Consider the following 21,795-nt stretch of genomic DNA (forward strand, 5'->3'; position numbering starts at 1 on the left):
CCTCCCCGGCCGCCCGCCCTGTCTGCGCCCGGTCCTCCCGGTGCCGCGGCCCAGCCTGGGTCTGCCCCCAGCCTCTGGGCCTCCGGGGCTGGAAGGGAACAGAGGGTCAATCCTGGGCAGAATCTCCCTGTCCAGGTGACCTGATCCCCTGTTGCTGTCCACCACGTCCACTGGTGACTCCCTGGTGGCTCAGTTCAGCTGAGGGCAAAGGCCTGGATGCGGAGCCCTGAGCTGTGGGACCCCCAACAGACCCAGAGCCCCTGCCTTGGGCGTGTTTGGGGTAGATGGGGACAGTCATTGTCCTGCCCTCCCCCACCTCCTACCACATTCCCTTGTGTGCCTCCCCCCCCCCACTGGCTGGGCAGAGGAGACCTAAATCTGACTCTCAGGGCCTGGGGTGTTCTGACATCTCTCCCCTTGCTTCCTCCCTCCCCTGTGCTATTCCCCCCTTGTGCTCTATTCCCCCACCTGGGCCCCAACCCTCTGTGGTCTGTGCCTCCCCCCCCCCGCCCGCATCCCCCTGCAGAGGCCCAGCGGCTGCCCTACTATGCCACCTATTGTCCCACCCGGCTGCTCATCCATTCCATGTGTACCAGCCACTACCTGGACATCTTCATCACCTTCATCATCTGCCTCAATGTGGTCACCATGTCCCTGGAGCATTACAATCAGCCCACGGTGAGCCCTGGGCCCAGCCCCAGCCTGAGGTCACATGGTAGGGTTGGGTCCTCAGCAGGACCCAGGGAAAGGGTGAGGCAGGAGGGTCTGAGCAGCACCCCCATTAGGGTCCCTGTGCCCAGGAAGCTCATGGCCTGGTAGGACAAATGAGAGAAAGGGAAATGTCACTTGTTCCAGGTGAGTGGGGAGTTGACATTTGGGCCCAGCCTTGAACATGGGTTCCAGTGGCAGTGGTGTGTGCAACGTGACTCTGAAAGACACACTACAAATATTAATATTAATTAATTACTACAAATATTAACTCTAATGCTCACAGCAACCAAAGATGGGGGAGGAGCCTTTCTACAGATTTTGTAGAGGAAGAAACTGAGGCTCAGAGGAAATATGCTGCCCAGATTACTCAGCCTACAAGTAGCAGAGCCAGGACTGGAACTCAGATTTGCCTTCAAGGCCTACCATGTGGCCTCCACTACTGCCTGGGCATGTGGAGCCTGGGGGAGGGGCATTCCTGTGGCAGGACCAGTGGAGGCAAACACTGGCCTGGGGAAGAACGACCAGTTCCCAGTGAGTTGCCAGCAGCGCTTGTGAGGGGCATGTGAGGAGCATCTAGGGACCAGTGCATTCTAAAAGTCTCAACATATTGGAGCTGGGGAGACGAAGTGTGAAGCTGAGCCTCCAGGTGAGGAATTGGTATCTTATTTTAAATGACAGGAGAGGTATATTATAAATGCAGGGAAAAGGAAGGCAACCATTAGCAGAATGAACAGTAATTGTAGAACTTCCAAATTAACATGAAGAAGTAGAGTAACAATACCAAGTATTTCTTGTGTGCCCAGCACTGGACTATTACCTCACTTAATTTGTACAGCAACACTTTGACGTAGGTACTGTTATCATCCCCCATTTATAGATTTGGGAACTAAATCTCAGAGAGGTCAAGTGACTTGCCCAAGGTCACATAGTGAATAGGGAGTATGTACTGGGCCAGGATTCATGGCTAAGCAGCCTGGTTCCTAACCATGACCCCTAACCATTACTTCATACTGCCTCCAAAGAGGGGTAACTGGACCAAATCAGCAGAAATAAGGAAGAAGAAATAGCGATGTAAAACAAATAGTACACGTTAATTAAAATGGAGAAAATAAAAGCAGATATAGAAACCATTGCACTAAATGTGGATGGACTAAATTCTCCCCTTAAAAGGCAGAGACTTTCTGAGTGGAGGAAGGTGGGGGGCAGGTCATGGGGTCTGGATCATGCTTCTCTTTGCCCTCCATAGTCCCTGGAGACAGCCCTCAAGTACTGCAACTACATGTTCACCACTGTGTTTGTGCTGGAGGCTGTGCTGAAGCTGGTAGCGTTTGGGCTGAGGCGCTTCTTCAAGGATCGGTGAGCAGCTTGGCTGGGCTAGGACAGCATGGAGTGGGCTGCAGGATGGGGAAGCAGTCCTGACCCCTGGGGAAGCCTGGAACGGCTGGAGGAGGGGACCCTATAAGTGGGCACTGACGGCCAGGGGCCCCCAGGTGCTGCCTACAGCTCTGAACAGGAAGTGATTATGGTCCCACCTGATGGATGCAGGGCACACTCCCATGTCTCTTCAGCTCATCTCTCGTGGGTCCTCTGTAATCCACAGGCAAAACAGGGCATGTTCAGAGAAGATGGACTAGCCCAAGGCCACACGGAGGCAGCAGCTGGCTCAGGATTCCAATCTAGAAGTCATAGCTTATTCCTCCTCCCCTGTAGGAGGCCAGAGATGTTTATTTAGCCTGGTCAGCCTCTTGCTTGAGGGATTGGAGGCTGTGGGGGTGCAGAGAGGGAGCCAGAGCCAGTGGGGTCTGGTGGGGCTAGTAGGGAGGGTGACCACACATCCCCGTGGGCCACAGCAGGAGGGTGGAGAGCTGGGAAGCTCCTCCCAACCTAGGCATTTCTAAACCAGAGTGCCCCTCACCCTGCCTCCTACTCCTGCCCTCCTCTGCCTGGCTGAGCAGGTGGAACCAGCTGGACCTGGCCATAGTGCTGTTGTCGGTCATGGGCATCACGCTGGAGGAGATTGAGATCAACGCAGCACTGCCCATCAACCCCACCATCATCCGCATCATGCGGGTTTTGCGCATCGCCCGGGGTGAGGGGCAAGGGTGATGGGGTGGGGACAGGCAGGGGCGGGATGGGACTCCAGGAGTGGGGTGGGGGGCAGGCAGAGGGAGAGGCATGTAGGCATATAGGCATGACGGGCTTCCTGCTGAGTAGGGAGAACAGCACCCAGGAGGAGCACACACCAGCCACCACACACACTTGCCCCATAGGTACACATTCACGTGCCCTTGTCCACAGACCACTCGGTATAGCCCATCGCACCCCCGCCTCCTTATAACACCATGACCCATGTGGACCAGTCTCAGGTTGGGATGAAAGGAGCTCAGGGCAGCTGGGAAGACACCGGGAAGTGACTCTAGTTCCTCATGGGCATGTGTCCAACACTGGCTGGGACGCACAGTCCTCAATATTTCTTATAACCTTCGCTTCCCCCAGAAGCTCCCTCCTCACCCCGAAGGTGGGCCTACACTCCTTTCACAAACCTCCTGCCTCAGTGCTGGCCCGGGTGCCTCTTGCTCTCTTGCTCCTCCACCTGCAACAGCTTGAAGCCTCCAGGTTCCCAGGTGGGGAGGGTGTGGAGAAATTCAGCTTGGAACACTGGGGCCCTCTTTAGCCAGAGGGAAGGGGACAGATGTGGGCACTTGGGTACTTTGGCCTTATCGCGGTGAATTATGTGCTCACGGACATACTTTGGTCCCACTGTGCGCGTGTGCGCTCCTCCTCTCGGACACCCGCACCTCGTGCATGCATGTCTTTGTGCACCCCCTTGTTCAGCAGCACCCACGTTCTTACGGCGTGGCATCACCGAGCTGTCCCCTTTGCTCACATGCTCCCCCGGCTTCTCCCTTTTCCTCCTCACTTATGCACACGCACACCCCAACTGCCCTGGGCTGAGTGGGCCGGGCTGGGTCTCGCCCACAGTGCTGAAGCTGTTGAAAATGGCCACGGGGATGCGGGCCCTGCTGGACACGGTGGTGCAAGCTCTGCCCCAGGTAAGAAGTCCTCCTTCCGGCGGCCCGCCTGGCTGTCACTGGTGTCTCACAGGTCCTGACGTCCCTTCTCCAGCCTGCCCAGAGCTGGGGCTGAATCCTGTCTCCAGAGACATGGTTTGAGCCCGGGGCTGTGACAGAGGGAAAGGGCCCCCTCTGCCTCTTTCTTCCCGACTTTAAGTGCTCACAGTGCCTGCTCTCTGAGCTGGCCCTGAGCTGGGCTCTGAGGACCCCTATCCGGCCCTCAGGAGTCTCCAGGCTAGTGGGAAGGACAGATGCCTCCAGGCAATGTGGGGAGGATGGGAGGGGTCCTGACACTCCTTGGGGAAATTAGGGAAGAAGACAGGGGACTCGAGCTTGACCTTGTAGGGTGGCTTGGCAGAAGGAGGTGGTGATGTGAATGGGAGGTTCAGATATGACCTGTTTGGTGGGGATAGCATGAGACCCTGACCTGGGTGGAAACCCTAGGAAGTAGGAAAGCACCCCCCTCCCCACCCCCATCCCACTGGCCAGTGGAAGGGAGAGAGGATCCGGACCATAGAGGGTGCATCTTTCATCCTCCTGGGAAATCCACAATCCCAGTCCTCCCCTCCCCCACTGTCCTGACTCTGTAGGGCTCCCCTTCTCCCTCCCCTCAGGGTGGCCTCTGCTCTGAGGCGAGTCTCATACACATTCATTTATTCATTGATGACTCATCTAGTCTCCAGGAATTTTAGGCATCTTAAAATAAAGGGCATGAATCCAGCACGATAAAAATGAGGATAAAAGATTAACAGCCCTGGGAAGGTGGAAGCAAAGCTAATTCTCTCGGGGACATGGGCTAAGGATGCTAGCGAGTTCCACTCTTGCTGTGAGCGTCCCAGCAGCCTCCTTACAAAGGGAAAGCGACACGGCTCTCGTCAGGTCTGGAGGGAAAGCAAGCAGGGGGGTTCATTCAAAAAGACGTGGTTCTTCCTAACATGAAATCCGTTCGGAGGAATCTGTCACACGGAGATGCCCAGGAGGTCCCAGCTTCAAGTAGGAAACAGGATAATAATTATAATCACATCACTTCAAGAGATGTGCATGCCAAGTACTATGTAGCATGGGGGACTTACCCTCAAAATCTGTTAGCTGTCATATGGACATTGGACATTTTCTCCATTCTGTGTGAAGTGCTATGAAAATGACACTTGCCACCAAGATCTGCCCCCTGCAGAGGGAGGAGGCAACAAGGAAGGCTTCTCAGAGGAGGTGACTTGTGACCTGGGCTTTGAGGGTGGGGCAGAGGCATTTACCAGGTGAAGACAGAGAAAGGGTCTTCCCTGCAGGGGGAACGGAATATGCGAATGGAGTCTGATTTCTGCGTGGCTGGAGTCTGGGGTGGGAAGATTGGGCTGGGGGGGAGTCCACGGGTCTAGGCCACAAAGGGCTTCGATGTCAGGACAGCAAACTCGGGCTTTATCCTGTGGGCAGCGGGCATGATCAGTGGGAAGGAAGGCCTCAAGCAGAGCTCCCTTTTAGGAGTGGGTTGCAGGAGAGGTTGGAGGCAGGGAGGCCAACGAGGAGGCTGCTGCAGCTGTGCAGGCTCTGGGAGATGCTGAGGGTGGAAGGAGGGACTGATGGGGAAGCTGAGGTCCATCCTGGTTAAGAAGCGCTGCTCACCGGCCCTGCAGAGGGTGGGAAGCTGACCTGAGGGCCAGGGCCATGCTCACTCCTTTGTTTTGTAGGTGCTCAGTAAGTGCTTGTACCGTTAATGAGCAGAGCATCTTTTAATTAGTCAGACACTATTGGTATGATTGTCAACAGCTCAGAAGGAAATCCTCCTCTGGAGCAGAGAAGCATTAGGAGGTTGTGGTTAATATGGTTTACTTTTCTTTTTAATTTTTATTGTTATGTTAATCACCATACATTACATCATTAGTTTTAGATGTAGTGGTCCATGATTCATTGTTTGTGCATAGCACCCAGTGCTAACATGGTTCACTTTTCAACAATTAATGCAAACCCTCAGCTGATCCTATTCATGCAGGCCTTCTGAGGGTTCCAGGAGTTATTCCATTTCTAGGGCAAGAATATGCTCGAGCCTTATCTTATCCATAGCATGAGTTACAGGCGGTCTTCTGTGTATGGATGGATTTGAAGTAGATTTATAATCTGGGACATTTTGTTCCCACAGGAGCCGTGGGACGGGGGTGGCTGGGTTTGCAGGAAGCTTCTGGGGCTCACAATCCTGCGTGAGTCCTCTGCTCACTTCCCTCCGTGGCCAGGCCGCGAGCTGGCCGGAGGAGGCAGGTCCGACTTAATCCAGCCATGTCCCTCCTCTCAAGGACTTCTCAGCCCAGCAGAGGACGGTGACAGGGACCCACAGGTCACACTCCCACTGTCAGACTGCCTCCCGGAGGGATCCAGGCAGGCTTTGTGGAGGAAGCAGCACTGTTGCTGAGAGCCCCCTCCCTCGCTCTCTGCATTCATTCGTGGGACGTGGCCTACCACACTCTTGTGTGGAGGAGCGATTGTGCTCATGGGGTCAGCCTGCTGCGTTTGAATCCCAGTCCTCCCACTTACTAGCTGTGTGACCTCGGGCAAGTCACTTCACCACTCAGTGTGTGTCTTTCTCATCTCGAGAATGGGGTAACATGTAGTTCATAGATCGTTGTGTGGAGTGAGCGAGCTCATGAATCAGAAGTGCTTGAAACCGGTGGCTCAGGGGAAAGGCTCTACCCGCATTTTGTTATTCTGTGCCATGTGCTGGACCTGGCCTACCCCGGGGGGCCGCTGCGGGGTAGCAGCCCTGGGCACAAAGCCTGACCCTCAGGCTGGCCCCACCCACTCTCCCCCACAGGTGGGCAACCTGGGTCTTCTCTTCATGCTGCTCTTCTTTATCTACGCCGCCCTGGGCGTGGAGCTGTTTGGGAAGCTGGGTGAGTGACTCCCCAAGCAGGCCTGGGCTGGCGAGGGGGTGGACCGGGCCTGGAGGAGGGTCTTAGCAGGGTGGGGAGGCTGGAGACACCGGTAGAGGGTCACATCAGGGTCTCTGTATTGGGGAGATGCCCCCACAGCAGGCCCGTGTGGTGATGGAAGGGTGACCCTCAGCCGTCGGCGCCCTCCGCCGGGATGGGTAGTAGCTTTTGAGAGATGCTAGCCCGGGTCCACCTGCATGTGGTAGGCCTGTGCAGCAGACCCCAGCTGTCTGACCTCCCCAGGATGCCCCCCTCTGGCCGCATGTGTCAGTGCCCGCCCTGAGCCAGCACCGCCCCAGCGAGCAGAGCGGGCGGGGCACAGGCTGAGGGCAACACAGCCCATGCTGAGCCAGCCCTGCACAGGGTTGGTTTCAGAAAGCCAGGCTCTCTTGGGGGCTGGCCCTCACCACTACATCCTTCCTCTCAGGACCTGATACACGAGTGAGGGGAGGAGCCAGGCTTGCCAGAGTCTGAGCGCCAGCTTGTGTGTCCCTCCCTGAGCCTCAGTTTCTCCATCTGTGGGCTGAGCACAGTCCACACGCACCTCCAAGGGTTGGGGATCCTGAGATGAGGCTGGGAGGCCCCTGGTGCAGGGCGGGCCGGGCGGGGGACTCTGCAGTGGGACAGGGCTGACCTCTTCTCCCCTTTCAGTCTGCAATGATGAGAACCCATGTGAGGGCATGAGCCGGCATGCCACCTTTGAGAACTTCGGCATGGCCTTCCTCACGCTCTTCCAGGTCTCCACCGGCGACAACTGGAATGGGATCATGAAGGTACCCGGGGGCAGGCTGGGGAGGGAGCAAGCAGGCTGGGTTCTGGGGTCCAGGGTCCTGACTGCTCGGGCTCCCGCCCAGCGCTCTACTGCACACGGGAGGGGATGCCCAGGGACCTGCCTGGGGCTCTGAAGCCCAGCGAGGTGGAGATGAGCCCAGAAAGCGTCCTCTGTCGACCCCTAACTGCCGCTCTGGGATCAGTGCTCGGATTCTTGGGGCCCCGCCCAGGGCCAGAGGGGAACTTGGGGCCCACAGCCCAGGGCCAGGGGTTGCAGGCCCCGCTCCTCCTCGCGCAGCCGAGGCTCCCTGGCTGTGTGTGGCCCACAGCCCGGCCGGGGCAGGGCGGGGCTCACGGAGGGCAGAGACGAGCCCCTCACTGAGCCTCGGCCCGGGCGCAGGACACGTTGCGGGACTGCACCCACGATGAGCGCAGCTGCCTGAGCAGCCTGCAGTTTGTGTCGCCGCTCTACTTCGTCAGCTTCGTGCTCACGGCCCAGTTCGTGCTCATCAACGTGGTGGTGGCCGTGCTCATGAAGCACCTGGACGACAGCAACAAGGAGGCCCAGGAGGACGCCGAGATGGACGCCGAGCTGGAGCTCGAGATGGCCCATGGTCTGGGTCCCAGCCCGCGGCCGCCCGCCAGCTCCCCGGGGGCACCTGGCCGGAGCCCGGGCGGGGCGGGCGGCGGGGGCGACGCCGAGGGCCGCCCGTGCCGGCGCTGCTACTCTCCGGCCCAGGTGGGCAGGGGTGCAGAGGGCGGCACCACGGGGCTGAAGGGGCAGCCGGGCGTCCGAGGCCTCAGGCAGAGACCTGGGTCGTTTGGGGCCCCGCCCTGCGCAGCTCCGTCGCAGGTTGAAGGGGTGACCCTGTGACGAGGGGCTTGGGCCCCGCCCACCCCGCAGGCCCCCCCGGACCCGGCCGATAATCCCGCCTGTCCCCACCCCGTCCCCGTCCGCCTAGGAGAACCTGTGGCTGGACAGCGTCTCTTTAATCATCAAGGACTCCTTGGAGGGGGAGCTGACCATCATCGACAACCTGTCTGGCTCCATCTTCCATCACTACTCCTCGCCCGCCGGCTGTGAGAAGTGTCACCACGACAAGCAAGAGGTAATGGCGGCCTCGGAGGGACCTGGCGCCTCGTGGCGGGGGCAGCGTGACGCCTGGTAGGGGCCAGCCCAAGGGAAGAGCCTGGGCCAACTTGACCAACGCTGTTTAGCTCCGAGGAGCGCTGGGCCTGGGGGCAAGTGGACCAGCTTGGGAGGTCATAGTCCACGGCAATGAGGCTGCCCTCGGGCCCAGCGCCGGCCTAGCACTGTGCTGACTGACGCCATCGTGTTGTCCCCGACCCCCTGTCCAGACGGGGCCCCCTGTGCGTGGTGGCATAGTGTCCATGCTCAGCAGATCTGTGCCCCTCTAACCACCTGCCTGTGTCTTCCTGGAGGACCAGGCCTGCCCCATCCCAGCCCCCGGGGTGACCTGAGGCGGCCACCTCTCCCTGCAGGTGCAGCTGGCCGAGACGGAGGCCTTCTCCCTGAACTCAGACAAGTCCTCCTCCATCCTGCTGGGCGATGACCTGAGTCTCGAGGACCCCACAGCCTGCCCACTCGGCCGCAAAGACAGCAGGGTGAGCGGTCCCAGTGGGCTAGTGGGGCTGTCCTTGTAGGCTGACACTGCTTCTTCGCAGGGCACCAAAATTGAAGCGGCACCTGCTGTGTGGCGGGCTCTTCTCTCTTGTTGGTCAGATGAGGGCAGTGGGGCTCAGAGAGGTGGAGTGATTGACCTGAAGTCACGCAGCAACAGGCCCAGCCAGGGCCCCAGTCACGGCATTCAGTGGCCTCAGCCACTCCTTGTTTCTTTGGATATTTTTTATCCATTGAATGGGGCTTGTCCCAAGCAGGACAAACTCCTGGTGGGGTGGGGTGGGGGGGCTCGAGGCTGAAGAGAATGGAGGACAGTGGCACTAGATGCAAGCACCTACTATGTGCTAGTCACTTGCACTCAGTGTGTCTGTCTCCCCCCGTTGGCGTTAGGGATGATTTGGCCCCATTCAGCAGCTGAGTAAATGCGGGCTCTGAGGCGAGAAGCGGCTTGCTCACCTCACACAGCTGGAATGGCAGAACAGGGAGGCCAGCCCTGGGGCTGGTCCCCAAGCTCTGCCCCTGAGGTGGGCCGTCTCAGGAGGCCTGGAGACCCGGAAGGGCCACTGTGTTCACGTGGCAGACTTAGGCAGTCTGGGCATATGGCAGACTGCGTCTCCCGCTGGGCTGGTGACCTCAAGGCCAAGAGGAGCTGTGGAGGGGGAGGGCACTGCCTGGCCTGAGGTAGGGATGCGGTGGCCCTGCCCGTGAGAGCCTCTTTTCCCTAGACTGCAGGGCAGCCTGGGTCTGGCACCACTGTCCCCCAGGGCCGTCCTCCATCAGTCCCCTCCCTGCCCTCTGCATCCCCTCCCTAACAGCTGGTAGCCCCTGTAACCCCGCTCCCAGCCCCTTCCTGCCTCTCCCTGCACCCCTGTGCTCTCCCACACAGGAGGTTGGCATGCACCGTTTCTGGGGCCTGGTTGGGCCTCAGCAGGTGTAGTCGGGTTTTATTCTAGACTCAGAGAGCAAGTCATGGGGGTCCATCTGCCTTGGAAGGGGGCCCTGAGGCAGCTCTGGAGGAGTTTGCTGGGCAGGGGTCACCTTGGGCTGCAGGGCTGAGGAAAGGCTGGGCCCAGGGAGTGCCGGAAGGACTGCCAGGCAGCTTCGGGGTGCCAGATCCAGGAAGGAGGGCTTACTCTCTCATTTATGGTTGTGGATGCCGTGGCTCAGCAAAGGGAAAGGAACTGCCCACCATCCTGCTCACAGGGAGGCCCCTGCCGCCGCTCTACCTGTCTGCTGATACCTTCACCAACCTGGACTTGACTTTCGCACTGGGCCTGGGTCTGTATCAGGCACTTGGCTACAGAGACAAGGAAGACCCTTGGGATCTCAGGGCCAAGCGAGAAGTGAGCAGGAAACTGCAACCTGCCTGGGACACCAGAGAGGGCTTCCTGGAGGTGGGGCCCTTTCACTTGGGTTTTGGAAGAGGACCATTGTTCGCCAGGTGGGAGAGGCGAGGAGAAGGCCATCTTGGACAATGAGAGTGGCCCGAGCAAAGGGCTGTGGAGCAGGGACATAAAGCCCACCACCCTAACCCGCCTCCCTTTCCTGCAGGGTGAGCCAGACACACCTGAGCCCATGCACACAGGAGAGGTGGGCGAATGCTTCTTCCCTTTGTCTGACACGGCCGCCTCATCGGATCCTGAGACCTTCCTGTGGGGGAGGGAGGCGGTCCCATCCAACCCCGTCCGGTCCTGGCTGAAACAGGAGAGCAGCCGAGGTGAGGGGGGAGCCCCCACCAGCTCCCCACAGCCCCGATCTCTGGCGGAGGGGAGCTGAGGGGCTGGCTGAGTGTTTTTCTTAGTGTCTCTGCCCAGACAATTGTATTGAGTCCAGAAAGAACCAGATGGTTAACGGACAATAAAAGATGGGACTCTCAGGTCTGATATAACAATGATAAAAGATCAAGAGCCAGATAATACCAAGAGGTGAGATAATAATTATCTAGCAAGCTGGTCTAGTGGGAGATTCATGCTGAACTCCTGGGAGCTGCGGTGAAAAGGGAAACGGATCACACAGAGCTCTCATTAAGCAGGAGGAAAGCTGCCAAATTATTGTGGTATTTTTCTAGAGCTGAATTTGAGAGGTGTTTATCCCACAGATCTTCATACAAGGTGATTCTGAACAACAGAAAGCCTGTTGTAAAATGTCCTGAAATTTACCCTTCGGCCCTGCCCTCAGCACCCTGTGTTCGTGCTTTGGGCTTGTGGCTGGGCTGTGGGCAGAGGACAGAGGACCTAGTTCCCTTGTTCGTCACTCGGGCTCACCTTCACCTCCAGTCCTCTTGGAGGGTGATGGGAATCTAGTTCCATAGCAGTGGCTGGGGAGAGCAAAGAGATGAGCTTAGCAGTAGAGAGACCTCCCAAGACCCTGAGCCCACCCCAGGTACTTTCTGGAAGGCCTGGCATTGAGCCCCTTCCAGGAGCTGGGGGTGGAGTGGCTTTTCTAAGGACTCTCCCTAAAGCCAATGGCCTTGGTGGCTGAGGTGCCAAGACCCCAGACTTCCTGGACCAGAGTCAGGGCGTAGGACCCAAGAGCCATTCTGATTGAATAAAATCCCATCCTCTTAAGTTAACCATTCATTTGTGTATTCCTTAAATAATAAGACGACAAAGAACAGGAACTCCTCCTCCCCCCACTGGGGACGTTCAAGCTATCCAGCCTGGGGTCCCTGTTTCAAAAAGGAAGGAACTCAGGGGTCCTTGAGCCTGGGTCCACTGGCCCCAAAAGCTTGCCTTTGCCCAGTGGCCAGGAATCAGAGTGGCTGGCTCAGTATTTCTTTCTGGCTTTCGCAATGGAGACACCAACTCTCAGACACGGAGACTTAGCCACGGTTCCACAGCCAATTTGTTAGGAAGCCCTCTGCTTGCTGGCTTGAACGCACCCACCAGGGGCCCACCAGCCGGAGCCCCCTCCCCAACCCCCTCTTCTCCCTCCCCAGCTGCACCCCCGAGGCCCTTCTCCCCGGATGCCTCCAGCCCGCTCCTGCCCATGCCTGCAGAGTTCTTCCATCCTGCTGTGTCTGCCAGCCAGAAAGGGCAGGAGAAGGGTCCTGGCGCTGGGACCCTCCCCAAGATCGCCCTGCAGGGCTCCTGGGCATCCCTGCGGTCGCCGAGTGTCAACTGCAGCCTCCTCCGGCAGGTATGGGCACCTCCCCGTCTCCAGGAGCTTTCCTGCTGGGGGACATCTGAGTGGGGCCTTGATGTCCAGCTGGAGGTGGAGGGGCAGGTCTGGGGGATGGGAGGTCTGGCCTACAGGGCCCCCAATACTGCACTGGCCAGGGCTGCCTCCTGGGCATGCAGAGGGCATGGAGCGCAGAGCAGAAAGGCCATGCAGAGCCAACAGCCCCACGCTGTGGGTGGGGTACCAGGACTCAGGGAGAAGCAGGAGCTACCCCAGTTCCCACCGTATGGCGGAAGCAGAGCTGGGCCCAGAGCTAGTCCAACTACTGGTCCCAGCTCTGTGCCAGGCTGTGTGCGAGGCTCGGAGGCTGCCGCGGGCAACAGAATACAAAGTCCCTGTCTCACGGCTTACAGTGTACTGTTCAGTGTATGTGTTGCAGGGGTGTTAGAGGAGAGATGGTAAGCCAAAATAAATGCCTAAAAAGCATAGTCTATTTGAGAGTGATACATGCTAGGGAGAACATTGACCCGGGAAGGGGCTATGCGGGGAGCAGTTCAAGGCGCTGGGAAGGCAGTGAGGGGTGAGGTGCACGGATGTCTGGGGAAGAGATTTCCAGGCAGCAGTGGCCAGGGCTGAGGGGTCCTGGGGGGAGGGGGACAAGGGGGAGGCTGGTGGGAAGAACGGTCCCAGAGGGTTGGAATGGGGTCCTCAGGCCACCGTGTGAGTGTTGGAGTGAGACCACCGGGGCAGTGACCCCCGTGAGGGCCACCCAGAAGCTCGGCCGGGCGGTGGTGTCCTGGAGGGGAGAAGCAGTGCGGCCCTGGGTGTGTTCTGAAGGGAGCTCCTGAGGGGTCGGAGGGGCTGCATGTGCCCGTGTCCCTGGGAGGGGCAGCCTGCCCCAGCGGCGGGACGGGACCGGGGGACACCCACCCGCCCGCCGCCCCCCTCCCCCGCCCCAGGCCACAGGGAGCGACACGTCGCTGGAGGCCAGCCGCAGCAGCTCGGCGGGCAGCCTGCAGACCACGCTGGAGGACAGCCTGACCCTGAGCGACAGTCCCCGGCGCGCCCTGGGGCCCCCCGCCCCCGCCCTGGGCCCCCGGGCCGGCCTGTCGCCCGCCGCCCGCCGCCGCCTCAGCCTGCGGGGCCGGGGCCTGTTCAGCCTGCGCGGCCTGCGGGCGCACGAGCGCAGCCACAGCAGCGGGGGCTCCACCAGCCCGGGCTGCACCCACCACGACTCCATGGACCCCTCGGACGAGGAGGGCGCGGGCGGCCGCGGCGGGGGCGCGGGCGGCGGGGGCGCGGGCAGCGAGCACTCGGAGACGCTCAGCAGCCTGTCGCTCACGTCCCTGTTCGGCCCGCCGCCCCCGCCGTCGGGGCTCACGCCCGCCCGCAGGTTCAGCAGCACCAGCAGCCTGGCCGCCGGCCCCGGCCCCGGCCGCCCGCGCGCCCCCGCCCGGCCCCGCGGCCTGGCCCGGAGCCCCTCCTGGGCCGCGGACCGCAGCAAGGACGCGGGCGGCGCCCCGTCGGCGCCCGAGCCGCAGCCGGCCCCGGGAGAGCTGCAGTCGGGGGACGCGGCGAGCAAGAGGAAGAGATGAAGGCTGCAGGGGCCCGGCCGGACGCCCCGTCTCACCTTCTTTTACCTCAGGAGCCAGGGGGGCAGGCAGCAATACTTCGGCCACGACCTGGGCGTCGCGCAGGGGGCCAGCCAGCGCCGGGCCGCCGAGAGGGTGGGCTTGAGCAGGGTCTGGGTTAGCCGAGGCTCGGCCGTGGCCCCCGGCCGTGGCCCCCAGCCGTGGCCCTTCCCGTGCATATACATATACATATATATATGCATATATAGAGAGACAGACATATATATTTATTTTTTTTACTGAGAGCTTATGATTTCCAGAAAGTGCTAAAGTTGGGTGTGTGTGTGTGTGGGGGGGTGCGGGCTGGTTCCCCCACAGGGCTTTCGCCTCATGCTTAGGACCCAGGCCAGACCAACCCCAGGGCAGATGGTCCAGCTGGGGTGTCAGCAGCTGAGCTCTTTGGTATCTCCCCTGGGCTGGGAGTACCTTGGGACATGCTCTCAGGCCTCTGAAGTTCCCGTGGCTGGGGAGACAGGCTCAGAAAAGGTGAAATTCAGGGTGCGGTTTTTTTTTTTTTCCCAAAACGCCGCTAAGATCCTCCCCCCACGTTTGGGGGTGTCTGTCTTGTTCCTGACTGTCTAGTTGTTGTGAACAGTCTTTTGTAGATGCCCCAGAGCACACTCTTAGTCAACCAGTTAGATGTCTTTCTTTAGGAAAATCAGGGTTGAATAGTCGTAATTTCTTAGGGCAGGGGTGGGGGTGGAGGGCAGCTCCAAGGCTGGGCAGGGGGCTCAGCCAGTGGGCAGGGCATTTCCAGGGGTGGGGCGTCTGCCATGGCTTTGCCCCCTAGGGAGGCTGAGGGCGGGCAGGAGGCAGGAGGAGAGAGGAAGGGTAAAGGGTATGGAGCAGGGCATGCAGATGCTTGGAAGTCAAGAGCACCCGCCTGGTCCGTGCTGGCCAGGCTGCCCTGTGGGCGCCCTGGGCTAATGCAGTGGTGGTGGTTACTTACCCCCTTTATCCTCCAGGTGGGCTCTGAGCCATGGTCATTCCGGGAGGTCGTGCTCCCCGCTGGCCCCTGCGAAGCTCTGCCCCTTCCAGTGGAGTTCAGGGGAAAGCAGACTCAACAGATTCTAAGCAGGGGTGGGGGTACCTGCCTAGCCCTGGGACCAGCCTCGCTCCCCTGCCCCCACCGCTTTCCCAAGCTGCAGATCAGGTTTCACTCTAGCAGTGCTTCCCAAACGGGTTCACAGATGGGTATTTTTTCTTTGAATAGTTATGCATTTATTTCAGTATTTATTACAAAATAAACAGTACATTGAACCCGTGATTTCACAGACCTTGCTTAGGTCAAGGGGAAGTCTTCAAAAGTGAGCGGATTTCAGGTCACTCTAAAGAAGTGGTAGAGGCGGTTAGCAGGCAAGTGGAGTCCTGGGGTGGGGAATGCTGCAAGTTTGGGAGGCGCTACACTTTCAGCAATAACCGGGCCCTTCGCCTTTGTGAGATCTTCTCTGATGGCTTCAGTGGGGCCCTGCAGAGGGGGCCTCGTCCTCGTTCCCAAACCCTGACCTTAAAGAACTTGCCTTCGGGCTAGGCTGGTGAGTGGTCCTGGGGGGGTTGGCTGCTTGCATGGGCTCCGGGTACCTTCTGGGCGCTTGGGGCCTGGGCACTGCGGCGGAGGGAGGAGGCAGCGAGTGACTCAGGCTTTGTGGTCTGCAGAGCCCTGCCCTCCGGAGCTGGTGCGGGCAGTGGGGAAGGGTGAGCAGGCCCACTTCCCACACGAGGAAATTGAGGCCTGGAGAGGTTGAAGTGGCCAGCTCAGGATGCCTCAGTGCCCTGGAGTTCTGCAGGGGGCCAGAACCTGGGTATGTGGGGTATGAAAAAGTGCACCCAGTGGTCAGAAGGAGTGGGGTCAGAAGGCGAAAGCTGCGTGTGGGTCTGCTGGCACCATGGAGCTGGGCCAGCGTGGTGGCCAGACCTGTATCAGCCGTTGAGCCTCTGGAGCTTGGCTCTCCTCCCCTAGAAGTGCGGATGGTGGGCCGCTGTGCGGATACCAAGGTGATGCCCGAGCCCTGAGCTCCCTCCCGGGTTGGCAGCCGGGAGGGTTGTCAGAGCCCCTCTCTCAGGGAGCAGCTGGACCTGGGGTCCTGTCCTCTAATGCTCCTGGCGGCTCCTCAGCTGGGTCGGGTCCCAAGCTGCCTGCTCCTGCGAGCCTTGTGCTGGCTTCCCTTGCCGTGCTGTTTTGGGATGGGGGTGCTCATCTGGGGAAGAAGAGGGCAACGGTAGCCGGGCCTCACCCTCCCTCCCAGCACGGCCCTGGGCCCGAGCCGTCGGGGCTGGAGCGGAAGCTGCATGCACATTAGGTGTGCACGACAGCACGTTCCTGGAGGGACGTGTGTGCTGGAACCCGGAGGAGGGGCATGGGACTTGGAAAGACTGAGTAGAGGACAGATTGGGGTTCAAGGGGTTGGCCTCTGACACCTGTCAACAGTGTCCATTTTCTGGGCCTGGGTGTCCTCTTAATCTGCATGGCAGCCCCGAGCAGCGTGCAATGCTGTTCCAGGCACAGACCAGGGAAGTGACGTTCCGGTGTCACCAGGTGATAGGTGCCTGGGCAGGGAACATACCCTGGTGTGTCCCACATGAAGCCATCCCTTTATTCTCAACCTTGTAGCCCCAGAATGAGCAGACGCATGGGGAGGACGGTCTAGGCAAAGGGACTGGCCCCAGCAAAGCCGAGTAGGACAGAGCAGGGTGTGTCTAGAGGTGGGAACAGCTGAAGGTAGAGGGAAGCTTGCTCAGGGGTGGGAGGGGCTGTGGTCGTGGGAGAGTGGGCTTATTCCCGGGGGGCTGCAGATGCTGTTCCCAGGCACTGGGCTTTGTTTCTGGGAGCTACAGGAGTTAGGGGGTCAGGGAAGCCGTGGTCGGCTGGCTAGGACAAGCCAAAATGAATGAGGGTTGGCTGAATGGCCCCTCTGCCCTCCTGATCCTGTGACCCGTTCATTGCAAAAGCACAAACGTACCCTAACTCACACAGATGTGGCCCCGGGGAGAGTGGAGAACTCGGTGCGGGCCACCTCAATCCATCTGTTTGCAGCACTGTACGGAGTGGTGGTTGGTGGGCACCTCGGCGTCTGCACAGATGGACCCGAGACCTGATGGGGCCGTGGCCCACCCCGGCCAAACCCTCTTCCTGGCCCCTGCCCAGCCTTCTTTGCACCTGGCAGCTCCCTAAAGGATGAAGTGTGCACAGTACCAGCCTGTTGGCCTGTCTTCCTCCCAGATCCTTCCCCTGGGGCCTTTGTTTCTAGGGCCGCCTCCGGCCCTCTTTGCTGCTCTGTGTAAGGGCTTGGGGTCTTAGAAGCCGCTCTTTAGCCCAGATACACGTACTCTTTTTGTCTTTGTGCAATAATCGGTGTTCTTGGTGGAGACTGGGCTTGGCTAGGGCCTGGGAAGGAGGCAGAGGCTGCCGCCTCCAGGAAGTCCTCAGCCCAGCCCCACCGCTGTGACTATCGCACTCAGAGTGGCTGTACAGTTTCTGTGGTGTGAACGAACTTCCCTCCTAGTTCCTGACGGCGCTGGTCCCTGCTGGCCCAGATGGCCCGGGCATGGAGAAACCAAGTGGTAGCTGCCACCATGTGGTTTGGAATAAAAACAAAAACCCAGAAGCCTATTGCAGAAATTTTCCATGTGCCTGTACTGTTCTTTCTTTTGCAGGGTGGGTGCTGAGTGGGGGTTTCCTGGGATGGGTGGGTGAGAGGTTCTCCATCATGCTCAAGCTGTGGGGCTTAGGGTGTCTGGCACCTAGAAAAATACCCCATGGGAGGGTCTTCTCAGGGCTGAGGTCTGCTGGACTGGGGAAGAGGCAGAGCCTGGCTCTCACGCTCGGGTTTGGTAGCTAAGATGCTGGGCCTGTGTGGGAGGGTCACACAGGAGTAATAATCGACTCACTTTTGGCACTGCTAACAGAATTCATATTGTGGGCATTATTAGGATTCTCTTGGCTGCAAAGGACAAAAGCCCAACTTGAATGAGCTTAAGAATAAAAGAAAAAAAGAGCCAGAGAGAGAGACAGAGAGAGAGAAAGAAGGAAAAAAGAGAGGAGAGGAAGAAACAAGAAGGAAACAATTTAGTGGTTCAAGAGATGGTGTTGGTTTCAGGTGTAGTTGGATCAAGTGCTCCAACTATGTTACTAGGACACAGTCTCTCTTCACCTCTTGGATCTGCTTCCTTCTACATTTACTCCCCTCCTCTCCTAGTGGCCTCTGGCAGCCCAGGCTCAGGGCGTGTCTACCCATCCCCCGATGAATGAAAGCTTCCCTCCCTGACAGTCCGCCCAAGTCCATGGACTCTCATCAGTTGACTTGGGTATGTGCCGTGGAGTTGCCACATTCTGATCGGCCAGGCCTGAACTCTGGGACCCAAGGATGAGGGTGACGCACCTGCCTAAGAGCAGGAAAGGGACAAACTGCCCGAGGAATATTGCTGTGCGCTTGCTGGGAGGAGGGAATACACGGGGCCTGGGCTTTTGTCCCTGGGAAGGGCCGCTGTCAATCCTGCCTTCCTACGTGAGGCAAGAAGCCCAGAGAGGTCCAGATACTGGGCATCAAAAGGCCGTGAGAGCAGAACAGCCAAGCTGGTGGCTGGAGGGCCTGCCTATCCCCACCAGTCTCGTCTGAGACTCTCGTCACCTTTTCCCCCTTATGTGTCCTTTCTCTCCTCCTCAGGGGCATGGCTGGGCAGGGACATGGGGACCTCGGGATCAGGTATGAGCTCCAGTGCCGCACCTCCATCCCTGAGACCCCGCCCACTCTGAGCCAAGGCCACCCTTTGTCCTCTCACCCCTGTGCTCCCTGTCCTCGCCTAGTGATCCCTTTCTGGCGGCTGCCGCCACTCTTGGAGCTAATTGGGAAATCACCATCCAGGTTCCTCAGAGGGACGCGGACACTCCGCTCCAGGCGAGTGCCATCCTGCTCCGAGCCCTGGGCTTTCCTGCTCCGGGTGTCTCAGGGGGATGCCTTAGGGGCTTTTCTACCAGGGCGGGGGGGGGGCATCTGCCTCCCTGTAGACAAAGCAGTGGGGTGTCAGGAGAGAGGCTAGAGCTGGAGGCTCGTGCACGCCTAGCGTGTGCACCTGCTGCAGTGCCCAGATCCGTGACGGCAGGCCTGGCCCCAGCTCCTGGGCTGCCTGCCCTCATCCAGACGGGGATCGTACCCCCATTTTCACATGAGAAAGCGGGGCAGGGCAGGCCCTCTACAGAGCAGGCCAGGGCCCGAGTCCAAGTGTGGCCCGGGCCTGTCTGAACCATGTGGCCCTGGGCCAGCCAGCTACCCACCTGAGCCTCTCATTCCTCACCTGTGACGCCTGGTTTCGCTGCCCAGCTGGGGATCTGAGCCCAAGAGCTCCCCGTGGAGCCCTGGCTCCTGGGGAGACCCCCTGGTTCCAGCCCCTCCTCTCCCAGCCCCTTGAGACAGAGCTGCTGGACTCCCCCACCTGGCACCTCAGACTCCACGTATCCCAAACCCTGGCTGCCAGCCAGGCCTGCCCTCCGCCGTCCTTTCCCAGGCCTTTCCCTCCCTCTGAGGACCACCCGTGTGCTGCCCACCCCACACCTCTACCCCCAGCCCAGACCTCTCTCTCTGCCTGTCACCCTGCCTGGCTGCCTGCCAGAGGGAGGGCCCAGGTCTGGGTCAGGAGAGGCAGGTGTGTAGGGCCCCACTCAGCTGACAGACCAGAGGCCTCCAGCATGTCCTGGCTTCGTTCCCTCCACTTAATCCTTGTGAGGATGACAAGGTGACTAACAGCAGCTCGTGGGTCCTGAGCCAGCTGGGCGCTGGGGCCACGGACAAGATCCCAGTGTGGCCCTGCCTCGGTCGTTCCTTCCACATGGGCCCTGCCCACGGTGCCCAGACCCCACTGTTGGGGGACACAGGCCTCCTGGTGGTTGCCCCTTGGCTGAGTGAGCATCTGCTTTACTCTCTCTGTCCCAACTCTGTCTAAACACTGCCTTGGCCCTGAACGCCTGAGCCTCTACCCAGGGCTCTGTAGGACCAGGCCCACCCACTAGCCTCACCTGTTTCCTTTCTCCCCTTCCCCTGGCTAACTCTCACTTACCCCTTCAGGCCTCATCTCAAATGTCACTTCTTCCAGGAAGCCTCCCCTGCTGCTCTATGGCTTTGTCTGTTTCCTGACTGAGTCCCAGCCGCAAGGCAGTGACCACAGTCCCTCCTCCCAGCCCAGAGCTTGGTGCCAGGCTGAGCCTCAGCAAATGTCAGCTACATGCTTATGTTCTGGGAGCAGAAGAGATTTTGAAAACCAGCTAAACCCTTCCTTCATTCTCTACCAAGTGAGGCGCAGAGAGACAGAATGGTATGCTCTGGGTCACACAGGGAGGCGGTGCCAGGGGTGACCGTCACCTGTATGACCCCGGCTCCCTCCAGAGCTGCTGGGGCCCTGGGGAGCCAAGCGCTGCTTTGTTTTCCTCTCCCCTACCCGTTAGTAATGGAATTAAAAGCAAGTTGCTGCCAAGGAGAGAGAATGACTTAAAAACAACAACAACCCAAGAACACTTTAAGGGAATGAAAAACTTCAGCCATCAGCACTTTTTACTTCGACGTGAATTCATGAATTTTAACCAATAGGCACTGGCACGTTAGGTATTAATGTGTGTACCATTATGCAAAACCACTCTCACGGCTGTGATGAAAATTAGATTCTGACTCGGTGGTGGTGTTCCAGGAGGGAGGCCTCCTCTGGTTTCCAGCGCTGTGACCTCGGATTGCCGTTGCCATGGGAACGTGGCTGCCTCCGGACTGTGTGGACAGGAGGCTGGTCTTGTGCGGAAGGGCGGCCGACGAGGCTGTTTCCTGGGCAGAGGCAGCCCTGAGCCTCAGAGGACAGTGGCCAAGTCGCCGACAGTGGGCAAGCCTATGAGAGCGGGGAAGGGACCTGCCCGGGCGGCGGGCGGTAGAGGTGGGCCACACCCCACCCACACGCCTGCCCCGGTCGCCCTGGAAGGCTGCTCATGGTTTCCCTGCCAGGTCCCCCCTGGTCTCTGCGCCAGGAAACGCCCTCTGATCCTGTCCCCGCCTGCCCCACCCACGCGAGGCTCCCTGGGGGCTCTGGGCCGCCCCCACCCACCAGCGCGGCTTCCTCTCCGGCCCCCCCACTCCTGCCTCCTTCACTGGGCTCCGTGGTCCTCAGCCTGCAAGCCCCAACTTGGGCATTGCCACATCGGGAAACGTCCTGCCACTCCAGGCTGTCCCCACGCTCCGCTGACTCTCACTCAGCTCCTCACTGTGTTTTTAAATCAGCCATGTATATTTTTGTATTGTGGTAAAATACACCTAAAACTTAACATTGTAACTGTGTTTGAGTTTACACTCATTGGCACGCACGATGTTGTGCAACAGGCACCACCATCCATCTCCAAAATTGTTCATTCTCCCAAACTGAAACTGTCCCCGGCAGACAGCAACCCCATGCCCCCTCCCCCGCCCCCACCCTGCTTTCTGTCTCTATGAACTTGACGCCTCCAGGAACCGCACAGAAGTGAAATCACCTGGGGTTCGTCCTTTTGCAACTGGCTTACTTCACTGAGCATCACGTCCTCCAGGTCCACCCATGGTCGGACCACGCGTCGGTTTCCTTCCGTTTTACAGCTCAGTGATCACCGGCCGGCCTTGACCAGGTTCTGGTTCTTTGCTGAGGGACACCTGGGTGTTTCCACCTTCGGCTGAGAGGAGTCAGGCTGCCATGCTCACGGGCGCGCAGACGTCGGCTCGAGTTCCTGCGTTCAGGGTTTTGGGTGCGCGGCCAGGAGTGGGATCGCTGTACCGCGTGGTCAGTCCATGTCCAGTCATGTGAGGAGCTGCCCTGCTGTTTCTGCGGCCGCTGCACCATTTTGTACCCCCCGGAGCTCCTAGCTTGGATGTGAGGCCAGGCAAATACTAGGAGAGCTCACCAATGGGGTTTTTGGCTTCCTTCCCCCG

General features: G+C 59.4%; 1 protein-coding gene across 1 annotated transcript in view; it reads left to right on the plus strand.

Moving 5' to 3' along the window:
* The window catches only part of CACNA1I (calcium voltage-gated channel subunit alpha1 I), an 85,094-nt gene extending 63,799 nt beyond the window's left edge, over positions 1–21,295 (plus strand). The window contains exons 23-34 of the mRNA XM_081819007.1: positions 527–678; positions 1,958–2,067; positions 2,667–2,800; positions 3,694–3,764; positions 6,586–6,664; positions 7,355–7,476; positions 7,875–8,213; positions 8,437–8,583; positions 8,978–9,100; positions 10,668–10,833; positions 12,055–12,254; positions 13,196–21,295. Coding sequence (XP_081675133.1) covers positions 527–678; positions 1,958–2,067; positions 2,667–2,800; positions 3,694–3,764; positions 6,586–6,664; positions 7,355–7,476; positions 7,875–8,213; positions 8,437–8,583; positions 8,978–9,100; positions 10,668–10,833; positions 12,055–12,254; positions 13,196–13,831 — 2,279 coding nt within the window. The 3' untranslated portion in view covers positions 13,832–21,295. The remainder of the gene's footprint in view (positions 1–526; positions 679–1,957; positions 2,068–2,666; positions 2,801–3,693; positions 3,765–6,585; positions 6,665–7,354; positions 7,477–7,874; positions 8,214–8,436; positions 8,584–8,977; positions 9,101–10,667; positions 10,834–12,054; positions 12,255–13,195) is intronic.
* The last annotated feature ends 500 nt before the right edge of the window (positions 21,296–21,795 follow it).

This window comes from Leptonychotes weddellii, chromosome 5 (assembly GCF_054177405.1).
Source record: "Leptonychotes weddellii isolate Sample4059 chromosome 5, ASM5417740v2, whole genome shotgun sequence".
Taxonomy (NCBI): domain Eukaryota; kingdom Metazoa; phylum Chordata; class Mammalia; order Carnivora; family Phocidae; genus Leptonychotes; species Leptonychotes weddellii.